General features: G+C 42.9%; 1 protein-coding gene across 4 annotated transcripts in view; it reads right to left on the reverse strand.

The window, feature by feature from the left end:
- LOC106561486 (tyrosine-protein kinase JAK2) overlaps positions 1-12112 on the reverse strand; it is a 77764-nt gene that overhangs the window by 5050 nt on the left and 60602 nt on the right. For 3 of the 4 annotated variants that reach the window (XM_014125501.3, XM_014125491.3, XM_014125511.3), the window contains 9 exons: positions 11780-11901; positions 11428-11562; positions 8889-8976; positions 5816-5943; positions 5051-5189; positions 4352-4503; positions 3749-3899; positions 3348-3481; positions 27-216 (listed from right to left, as the gene is read on the reverse strand). In XM_014125501.3, the coding sequence (XP_013980976.3) occupies positions 27-216; positions 3348-3481; positions 3749-3899; positions 4352-4503; positions 5051-5189; positions 5816-5943; positions 8889-8976; positions 11428-11562; positions 11780-11901 (1239 nt within the window). Of the gene's footprint in view, positions 1-26; positions 217-1721; positions 1861-2005; positions 2249-3347; positions 3482-3748; positions 3900-4351; positions 4504-5050; positions 5190-5815; positions 5944-8888; positions 8977-11427; positions 11563-11779; positions 11902-12112 lie in introns of those variants that run through there. The other variant, XM_045688257.2, reaches the window with a different exon arrangement.

Consider the following 12112-nt stretch of genomic DNA (forward strand, 5'->3'; position numbering starts at 1 on the left):
ACAGCAGAAAAACATACTGATCTCACCAGCGCTGTAGCACACTCCCTTGTACTTGACGATGTTATCATGCTGGAGGGACTTGAGGATCTCGATCTCCCGTTCAAAGTCTCTGAGGTGTTCTGCTGTGCTGTGCTGCAGCTTCTTGACTGCCACCACCTCCCCTGTGTTGTCGAGCAGAGGATCGTACCTACACATCTCCACACTGCCAAAGTTACCCTGAGCGAGAAAGAGAGAGACAGACAGAGAGAGAGGGAGGGAGAGAGAGAGAGACAGTGTGAGTTATTCATCTCGGTTAACCCAGAACTTAACCCTTGTGTAGTCTTAACATTCTGTATACTCCACTTGTCCAAAAGGTCAAAAATTACCCCCCTTCACTAGACCCCTAAAATAAAGCAGCTTAATTTAATTTTAAACCCCAAATCTATTTTGCATGAAGAAACAACCTGTCATTCATCACAAACTTTGCGAATATCTGGGGTTTCCCTCTTCACAATGCAGAAAGACTGCATTTAATCAGAGGACACCACTTGTTTTTATTACAACTCACCTGTCATAATTGTTTTCTTTACCTAAGTAGAGGATTATTATTATTATTGCTGAAGATACTGCATAGGGGTAAACATACATTTTTTAGCAAGCGATAGAACTTATATAGCCTAAGAAAGTAGCAGAAATGTGCAGAAAGTAGTTTTGAATGCATTTTATTGAAGGGAAACAATAACAGTCTTTTTGGGGCAACATAGTGATATATTCTTATATACTGTACAATGAGGAATTCAACTACAAAATACTAGTCTTCTCCCATTTTTTTAACCATTGCCCCCACCCACAAGGTGCATAAACAACAACAATAAATAAGAAAATAAGATAATAGATACAAAACAAAAACGTGAAGAACATAAATCAATCAACTCTAATTAGCACATGTAGGACGGTAGGCAAGTGTGTGTGAATGGACTTTTCAGATGTATTTCTCACATGTGCAGCACATAGTATTTGTTTTAGTCCTTCTCTGGGGGGGCAGAATTGGCAACTCCTCCTCTTGCCTGACCCAGCTGCAGCCTCAGGTGGATCAGGACAAGATTCATCCCCCTGAACAGCTTTCACAAGCGCTGCTGTGCGAGGGAGGCGCTCCCTTCTTTGAATGTGTGGGGTTAGAAGTGCCTTTCCCAGCTGCTCCAGGAACACCCTCCTCTTGTTTCCGCTTATCAGGCATCCAGGTAGAGTTGATCTTGTTCCATATCACGAAGGCATTGTATGAGGACACATCAATGATGTTATGGAAGATGACCAGGGGACAGCGGGCAGTCATCCTCCAGCAGCTGTAAATTCCAATCACCTTGTCCAGGTTGTCCACACCTCCTTTGTTGTGGTTGTAGTCCAGGATGATGGCTGGCTTCCGGTCCTCACGATCACTGATCTCAGCCGTTTTGTGCAGTTTGCTCAGGAGGACCACATTCTTGTTCCTCTTTGGGAGGTAAGAAACTAGAGTGGTGGTGGGGGTGAAGGCAAACTTTGATGAGAAGGCCTTTCTCCCCCTTGTTGCGAGGAGTGCAGGGGGGAGCTCAGGCTTGTTCTTTCTAACTGTGCTAACCATGGTGATCTTCCTCTTCAGGAGCTGCTGGCTGAGTTCATAAGAGGTGAAGAAATCGTCACACGTGACATTGTGCCCCCTCAGTCCATCTGTCACATCAAGCACAACCTGCATCCCCTGGTTCTTCTCCGGGCCTCCAATGGTCGGCTTCCCTGCGTAGACTTGCATCTTCCAAGCGTAGCTGGATTGTGCGTCACAGGCCACCCATATCTTGATGCCATACTTTGCTGGCTTGCTGGGCATATACTGCCGGAAAGGACAGCAACCTTTTGACAAATAAGATTACTATCAGTAATTTGTATCAGTGTCACAGAAAACAATCACATAAATCAATGATATTACAGCAATACATAATAAAATTAACAGTGAAAATCACTTACATTAGAGAAATAAAAATAAAAATGTACCTACATGCAGCCTCGCCTCGGGACCTATACACAACCGCTAAGATTAGCAGCCCTATGTAGGCATGTAGGTCAAACTCATCCTTTTCCAGTTGTCTTGATATTTACAGAAACCCTCCAAATTTGTCATCTCCAGGAAGATTTTTTCAATGGCTGGTGTGAAGAACATGTAGATTGTTGAGGCGATGTCCTGTGCATGTCTTGTGGGCCCTGGAGTCATCCTTATGACAGTTTGTGCTGCCATCCTGCCCTGGTTGTCATATGGTGACAAGGACCATGTTATTTAGTTGTTCTTTGACAAAAAATGTCTCTCTTAGATCTGCAAAAATCTGATCTATGACCTGTTGGGCACTGAAACGTGCACTCATGGCTTCAGCAAAGAGAGAACTGGGGGGACTGTCACCTGCAGCACCTTTATAGCCTCTGACTGCATTCCCCATTAGTAAACAATGCTTTCAAGAAATGTTTATTTTGTCTGAAATAGTTTTTATTTTGTCTGTGAACTTGAGTCATGTGTGGGGTCGTGGAGGGGAGATGCTGCACATGCACAAGAAAGTTTTAGTTTTGTCTGTTTAATCAGTAGCACACAATCTCAATTTCTCATGTGTGTGTGTGTGTGTGTGTGTGTGTGTGTGTGTGTGTGTGTAAATGATTTTATAACTGCCGGGTCAAAAATGACCCTAAGACAATCTTTGTACCCTGGTGGTGTACAGCTTTCATGGAAATATGAACAAAGGCGATGTTACACTTTTTCTAATGTTGAGGTCAGTTTAGGAAAAGTCAACAAATTTCAAGTTGAAAAAATATAATTTAGGGGGTTTTCTCTGCTATTAAACATGGTGGCGGGTCATTTTTGACTCAGACAACACAAGGGTTAAGTCTTGTGTAATTGGTCAGATGATCGATGTAATTGGTCAGGTGTTCTGGGTCCATATGGGTTAAGAGAAGGACCGGGAACCAGAAGGAAGAAGCTCTACCCTCTCTCTTTGCAAGTTACGGGCAAGTCTATGGGCCAAATGTCCCCTCCCCTTCCGAAATTCTAAAGTTGCTAACACCTGCAAAATCGTGATTTGTCCAAAGAACCCAAAATAATGATGTTAGTTATCTCACGCATCCTGTTGTATCATGATCTACAGTATCCTTTATATTGACGTGGTCTGTCTAGAAGAGATTAGTGAGTGATTGATCAATTCATTTAGCGAAAACCGAGGTAAAAATGAAATGTAACGGCGCAAAAGCGGGAGGGAAAAACTACAACCACAGACGGTGTATAAACTAGCATAATGAAGAGAGAGTGTGTGTGTGTGTGTGTGTGTGTGTGTGTGTGTGTGTGGTTGCACGCATCTAACCTTCCCCAGCTGCTTGAGGAAGATGAGATGTCTCTCTTCAAACAAAGCAGGCTCCTGGTTCTCAAAAGTCCCTGGGAACCCAAACCCTCTGGTCCTGTTGGGCACCATGTCACTCTCCACCAGCAACTCATAGTCTGGGACAGGAGACAGGACGGAACACAATCAATACCAAGACCTTCTGTAAATCAACTAAACAAAAATAATAATATGCTATCCAAAATGACCCATCGCCTATATTCAGTACAAGTAGTCCACGCGAGAATCGAACCCACAATCCTAATGTTGCCAGCACCATGGTTCAACACACTGAGCCATTGGAACATCATTAGGTTTTAGTAAAATGACCAGAATTACATCTTTGTCTGTCGGCAGAGCAGTAGAAAGACAAGAGGGCTACTGACCAGGAGTGAAGAGGCTGTTGAGGTCTCTGATGACAGCTCTGAAAGAAGGTCTGTTGGAGGGCTCATAGTCCATACAGCTGTTGATGAGATTGGCCAACTCTGTCCACTTCGGAGCAGGTAGCTGGTGGCGGTCCTCATAGAACAGGCGTTTCTACAGAGGGAGATAATAAAGATCAGAACGAGTATACAATGTTGGCATTAAATAGTATCCGCTATGTCCCTTCTTGTCCTCATGGAACAGGTATTTCTAGCAAGGAAAATACCTTGAAGACATATATGCCAAAACATGTTGGTTTCAATAATAGATTTATTCATTATACACATTTTCAGAAGACCACATAAACTATGGCCCTCAAAACATAACACAACAGAGGAACAAAACCCTACACATCTCAAAAGCTTTTCACTTGATTTCCTGCTTGTGAACCACCTTGATATTTCGGTATAATTTACAGTGTGCTATACAAACAATGCTACAGAAACAGGAGATAGGCTCCTGCCCTATGGGCCATTCTGTCTCGGACATGGCTTTCCAACTAAATTAACTATTATTGCTGTGATTAATATGAATTGCCCAACAACAACACCTCCCCCAGTCTTTACCTTGGAGCAGTCCAGTGTGCTGAGTGGTTTGTCTCCTCCACTACAGATCTCCCACAGGGTTGTGCCGAAGGCCCACTTATCCGTGGCCAGAGTCAGGTGTCTAGGCACCTCTATACACTCTGGAGGCACCCAGGGGATACGCTCCACCAAGACTAGAGGTTATAAAGAAGAAGGAGGAGGATGAGTTTCCCTGTGACAATGGACTATAAAGTAGTCAGCTTTACCCTACCGTTCTTCAGGTGAGGGTTGAGAGGGAGCGAGGAGTGGGTTGAGAATGCATCGGAGAGAGAACTGTATATGTTAAAGGATATTTTTTTATTTCGTTTTTAGCATTGCCACTGTGCAATAGCCACAAAAATAGCCGACATTACTTAAAGAAAAGTGCTTTGAAAAATGTCTGGAGTTTCTACCTTTACATGCTTTCTGCATGGTTAACACTTTTTGATTTATTTCCTAGTATCTCCTCTTGGTGGAGGAGAGAGGAGGGGTGGCGAAGAGAGGAGTGTCCTCTAACAATGCAGTATTTGTTTCCTTTGAGATATTTTATACGCGGTGAATACATTGCATCAACACCGCCTGGGGAAGACCTGTTTGGTTCTAAATGCCCTGTAAATGCACTGTAAAGAACATGCAAAAGTTCAGTAAAGTATAATTTCTTAGGATATCTTTGTAATAACTGATACAAGAGCTGGTGCTCACCATCTTTGGGCAGGACAGTGATGCTGATTCCAGGGTCACTCAGTTTGATGAAGGGAGGGTTCCCAGTCTTCTTGTCCTCCTCTCGGATCAACAGGACGTTCTTGGCACACACGTTTCCATGGATCAGGTTCTTATCCTCCTGTTACACAAAGAATATGACAGACAGATTTGTGGCAGATTGCAAATAAAAGTAATACCATTATGGTGCTCACACACACACACACACACACACACACACACACACACACACACACACACACACACACACACACACACACACACACACACACACACACACACACACACACACACACACACACAGTTGTATTTTATATGTTTTATTGGACAGAAAGGAGAGAGAAAGGGGGAAAGATAGGAGTGTGCATACAGTAGACCAGGGTTTCCTAAACTCGGTCCTCAAGGGGTGCATGTAACATTTTTGCCCAAGCACTACACAGCTGATTGAAATAGTCAACTAATCGTCAAGCTTCACAGTGGACTGTGGTTCAGATTCGAACCCATGTCAACGCTGGTATGTGTGTTGTAGGCAGCGGCACAGACTGCTAGACCACCCAGGTCACATAGCGGACATTTTGAGCCGAAGCGATTTACAGTGATTGCATACATTTTTTGTGTGTGAACCCTGGAGGTCCTTCTAGCAGATGATGATTAGGGTCTTACTAGGTCATTGTTTGCACCTATGTGGTGTATGTGGCAATGAAACTTTTTAAATGTGTTACTGTACAACTGATTGATTGGTCTTACCAGGTAATGCATAGCCCAGGCTAGCTGCTTGGCCACCTCTAGCTTCCAGGTGATGTTCACAGAGCTCTTATTCTTCTTCAGGTATGTATCCAGGGACCCAAACTTCACATACTCCTGCACCATCATGTCTGAAAAGCAAAGGATTATAATTCAACAATCACAGCTGTACTACCACAGCACAATACAGTGACACGTGCCAAAGTGTACAAAAAGGGGACTTCAAACTGCCATAGAACTCCATATTGCCACGATGAGGGCAAGCCATTTCCAAGCTTCTATGGTTAATAAGGACTGTTGGGTAAAAGCATCCAATCTCCATCTCTATCTACCCACAGGGATGCTGGCCCATGTTGACTCCAATGCTTCCCACAGTTGTGTCAAGTTGGCTGGATGTCCTTTGGGTGGTGGACCATTAACACACATGGGAAACTGTTAATCGTGAAAAACCTAGCAGCTTTAAACTTCTTGACTCAAACCGGTGCGCCTGTTACCTACTACCATACAAAGGCACTTAAATCTTTTGTCTTGTCCATTCCCCCTCTGAATTGCACACATACACAATCCACGTCTCAAATGTCTCAAGGCTTAAAACGCCTTCTTTAACCCGTCTCCTCCCCTTCATCTATACTGATTGAAGTGGAGTTAACAAGTGACATCAATAACGGATATAGATTTCACCTGGTCGGTCGATGTCATGGAAAGAGCAGGTGTTCTTAATGTTTTGTACAGTCGTGGCCGAAAGTTTTGAGAATGACACAAATATTAATTTTCACAAAGTTTGCTGCCTCAGTGTCTTTAGATATTTTTGTCAGATGTTACTATGGAATACTGAAGTATAATTACAAGCATTTCATAAGTGTCAAAGGCTTTAATTGGCAGTTACATGAAGTTGATGCAGAGTCAATATTTGCAGTGTTGACCCTTCTTTTTCAAGACCTCTGCAAACTGCCCTGGCATGCTGTCAATTAACTTCTGGACCACATCCTGACTGATGGCAGCCCATTCTTGCATAATCAATACTTGGAGTTTGTCAGAATTTGTGGGTTTTTGTTTGTCCACCCGCCTCTTGAGGATTGACCACAAGTTCTCAATAGGATTAAGGTCTGGGGAGTTTCCTGTTTTGCTCCCCGACCCACTTAGTTATCACTTTTGCCTTATGGCAAGGTGCTCCATCATGCTGGAAAAGGCATTGTTTGTCACCAAACTGTTCCTGGATGGTTGGGAGAAGTTGCTCTCGGAGGATGTGTTGGTACCATTCTTTATTCATGGCTGTGTTTTTAGGCAAAATTGTGAGTGAGCCCACTCCCTTGGCTGAGAAGCAACCCCACACATGAATGGTCTATGGCTGCTTTACTGTTGGCATGACACAGGACTGATGGTAGCGCTCACCTTGTCCTCTCCGGACAAGCGTTTTTCCGGATGCCCCAAACAATCGGAATAGGGATTCATCAGAGAAAATGACTTTACCCCAGTCCTCAGCAGTCCAATCCCTGTACCTTTTGCAGAATATCAGTCTGTCCCTGATATTTTTCCTGGAGAGAAGTGGCTTCTTTGCTGCCCTTCTTGACACCAGGCCATCCTCCAAAAGTCTTCGCCTCACTGTGCGTGCATATGCACTCACACCTGCCTGCTGCCATTCCTGAGCAAGCTCTGTACTGGTGGTGCCCCGATCCCACAGCTGAATCAACTTTAGGAGACGGTCCTGGCACTTGCTGGACTTTCTTGGGCGCCCTGAAGCCTTCTTCACAACAATTGAACCACTCTCCTTGAAGTTCTTGATGATCAGATAAATGGTTGATTTAGGTGCAATCTTACTGGCAGCAATACCCTTGCCTGTGAAGCCCTTTTTGTGCAAAGCAATGATGACAGCACGCGTTTCCTTCCAGGTAACCATGGTTGACAGAGGAAGAACAATGATTCCAAGCACCACCCTCCTTTTGAAGCTTCCAGTCTGTTATTCGAACTCAATCAGCATGACAGAGTGATCTCCAGCCTTGTTCTCGTCAACACTTACACCGGTGTTAACGAGAGAATCACTGACATGATGTCAGCTGGTCCTTTTGTGGCAGGGCTGAAATGCAGTGGAAATGTTTTTTGGGGATTCAGTTCAATTGCATGGCTAAGAGGGACTTGGCAATTAATTGCAATTCATCTGATCACTCTTCATAACATTCTGGAGTATATGCAAATTCCCATCATACAAACTGAGGCAGCAGAATGAAAATTTATATTTGTGTCATTCAACTTTTGGCCACGACTGTACACTCAGTTTATAGTGCCCTACAGACACTTATTGTACACCTTGTATATGTGGAAGAGTTTCTTATGCCATAGAATGTGGAAAAGGCCATCCTTTCTATCCTTAGGTTTTAAGTATTAATGTCACATGCCCAAGTACAGTGAACTGCCTTTCTTGCAAGCACTAAACCCAACAATGCAGTAATCAATAACAATGTAATACTAAAGAATAACTTAAGGTAAGTGTTCCTAATGTTTTGTACAGTCATTGTATAGAGCAAGGCCTGCTTTATATGCTGAGCCAGCACTTGATGCACTAGCTGGCTGCTCCAGTCATTACATCATAGGATTAACCCAGGGCATCAGTCCGTTCAGTAGTCACAGGTCACAGGTACTGTAAGCCTTTTAGTCCAGACAGACAGTGTGGTGACCAATGCTGGCCCTGATGCTAATCCACAGAGAACACAGGCCATGTGGCCAGGCTCATGTTCATTAGGCACCAAATGGAAGAAAACTGACAAAAAGGGAGGGACTACCTGGACTTGTCCAATAAGAAACACATTTGTGTTCTGTTACGTAATGAACATGACCCTGTTATGTTTAATCCTGCCTCAGCAGGACTCCATTAGAAAAACACCCTTATCCCATCATAATAGACACCTTCACTGATCCTCAGACTGTCCGTCTCTGCAGTCAGTGTCGTCTAAGGTCAACATTGTTGTAGAGAGGGCAGGGAGGTAGGGAGAGTTCAGGGGCTATGTTTGGGAGGGAGAGGTAGGCTATCAGAGGAAAAGGCGGGAGGAACAGTATAACTGAATTGTGGGATGTCACTTACTTTCCTCCCCGCAGACACACACGCCATAGTTGAGGAGCATGTGCTTATGGGACAGCTGGCTCATCATACTGGCGGCTTCAAAGAACGACTGGTGACAGACACATTTGAAAATGCAAACATAGCAAATGAACATTTTGTTTTGCCAATGGTATTTGTTCTTGTCCCTTTCAACAGTGGTAGAAAAACTACCCAATTTTCATATTTGAGTAAAAGTAAAGATACCTTAATAGAAAATGACTCAAGTAAAAGTGAAAGTCGCCCAGTAAAATACAACTTGAGTAAAAGTCTAAAAGTATTTGGTTTTAAATATACATAAGTATCAAAAGTAAATGGAATTGCTAAAATATACTTAAGTACCAAAAGTAAAAATCATTTCAAATGACTTATATTTAGCAAACCAGTCTGCACAATATTCTTTTTTTCTTTAGCCAGGGGCACACTCAGACATAATTTGCAAAATGAAGCATGTGTGTGTTAGTGAGTCCACCAGATCAGAGGCAGTAGGGATGACCAGGGATGTTCTCTTGACAAGTGTGTGAATTGGACAATTTTCCTGTCCAAGTGTAACGAGTACTTTTGCGTGTCAGGGCAAATGCACTGAGTAAAAAGTCCTTTATTCTCTTTAAGATTGTAGTGAAGTAAAAGTAGTCAAAAATATAAACAGTAAAGTACAGACACCAACAAAAAAAACTACTTACAGTTGAAGTTTACATACACCTTAGCCAAATACATTTAAACTCAGTTTTTCACAATTCCTGACATTTAATCCTAGTAAAAAATCCCTGTTTTAGGTCAGTTAGGACCACTTTATTTTAAGAATGTGAAATGTCAGAATAATAGTAGAGAGAATGATTCATTTCAGCTTTTATTCTTTCATCACATTTCTAGTGGGTCAGAAGTTAACATACACTCAATTAGTATGTGGTAGCATTGCCTTTAAATTGTTTAACTTGGGTCAAACGTTTCGGGTAGCCTTCCACAAGCTTTCCACAATAAGTTGGGGGAATTTTGGCCCATTCCTCCTGACAGAGCTGGTGTAACTGAGTCAGGATTGTAGGCCTCCTTGCTAGCATACGGTTTTTCAGTTCTGCCCACACATTCTCTATGGGATTGAGGTCAGAGCTTTGTGATAGCCAGTCCAATACCTTGACTTTGTTGTCCTTAAGACATCTTGCCACAACTTTGGAAGTATGCTTGGTGTTATTGTCTATTTGGAAGACCCATTTGCGACCAAGCTTTGACGTCTTGAGATGTTGCTTCAATATATCCACAGTTTTCGTTCCTCATGAGGCCATCTATTTTGTGAAGTGCATTAGTCCCTCCTGCAGCAAAGCACCCCCACAACATGATGCTGCCACTCCCGCTGCTTCACGGTTGGGATAGTGTTCTTCGGCTTGCAAGCCTCCCCCTTTTCCTCCAAACATAACAATGGTCATTATGGTCAAACAGTTCTATTTTTGTTTCATCAGACCAGAGGACATTTCTCCAAAAAGTACAATCTTTGTCCCCATGTGCAGTTGCAAAACGTAGTCTAGCTTTTTTATGGCGGTTTTGGAGCAGTGGCTTCTTCCTTGCTGAGCGGTCTTTCAGGTTATGTCGATACAGGGCTCGTTTAACTGTGGATATAAATACTTTTGTACCTGTTTCCTCCAGCATCTTCACAAGGTCCTTTGCTGTTGTTCTGGGATTGATTTGCACTTTTCGCACCAAAGTACGTTCATCTCTAGGAGAAAGAACGCGTCTCCTTCCTGAGTGGTATGATGGCTGAGTGGTCCCATGGTGTTTATACTTGCGTACCATTATTTGTACAGATGAACTTGGTACCTTCAGGCGTTTGGAAATTGCTCCCATGAATGAACCAGACTTGTGGAGGTCTCCAATTTTTGCTGAGGTCTTGGCTGATTTCTTTTGATTTTCCCATGATGTCAAGCAAAGAGATACATCCACAGCAATGAAATACATCCACAGCAATGAAATACATCCATAGGTACACCTCCAACTGACTCAAATTATGTCAATTAGCCTATCAGAAGCTTCTAAAGCCATGACATAATTTTCTGGAATTTTCCAAGCTGTTTAAAGGCACAGTCAACTTAGTGTATGTAAACCTTTGACATACTGGAATTGTGATACAGTGAATTATAAGTGAAATAATCTATCTGTAAACAATTGTTGGAATAATTTGTTGTGTCATGCACAAAGTAGATGTCCTAACCGACTTGCCAAAACTATAGTTTGTTAACAAGAAATTTGTGGAGTTTTAATGACTCCAACCTAAGTGTATGTAAACTTCTGACTTCAACTGTAAGTAGTACTTTAAAGTATTTTTACTTAAGTACTTTACACCACTGCTTTCAAGAACGGATGCAGACTTGTATTCAAGTCAAATCAAGACTAGCTCCTTAACACCACAGCTCTCTTAGGGTCAAATCCTAACTTGGATTTAAATCGAATTTTCACTTTTTCATGCATTGATTTCAATCAAAGACCAAGTTAGGATTAATATCTTACTGATGTGAGAGTCATTTTCTTAACTAACCTCGGAATAGTTGCGATGGGCCTTGTCCAGGATCTTGACGATGACATCCATCTGGTGAATCTCTCCATAGTCCCCAACCTCCTTCCTCACGCCACAGAAGATCTTAGTAAACGTTCCCTGACCCAGACTATCTTTCTGTAACACACAGGGAACACAATCAATTCCCTGGTGCTTAAGTGGCAGGTCTGTTACTGCCCCCAATCACCTCTTCAGAAGTATTTTTTGTATGTGTGTGTGTACAGAACCCAGTGGCCTCTGCTCTCAACCTAATTGACCAGAGCTATTCATTTTAGTAATGAGTGAGGAGGAATACAGATAGGTAGAAAAAGAGTGATTGAGAGAGGTATCTTACGATGACAAGGTCCTCCTTGCGTATCTTGTGGAACATCATCTGGCTAATGTGTCTGTGGAGGGAGGGGGAGGGAGGTACCTCAGCGCCCTGGTTACCCCTGCAGACCAACAGGTTAGACTTGTCTGCAGGAAGATGGGACAGAGATGAACATGTAGAGTTAGGGGTATATAAAGAGATTGTCTTCATCTCCCCCGTAACTCCTGTGAATGTAGGGTAGAACGCAGCTAGTGAGGTACATACATTTTGTTTTTGTATGCGAGTCAAGACCGGAAGGGGGACAAGAGGTCCGAGACCGAGCCAAGACCGGAAAAATGCAAGTCCAATTCAAGACCA

This window comes from Salmo salar, chromosome 01, assembly GCF_965601325.2.
Source record: "Salmo salar chromosome 01, fSalSal1, whole genome shotgun sequence".
NCBI classification, from domain to species: Eukaryota; Metazoa; Chordata; class Actinopteri; order Salmoniformes; family Salmonidae; genus Salmo; species Salmo salar.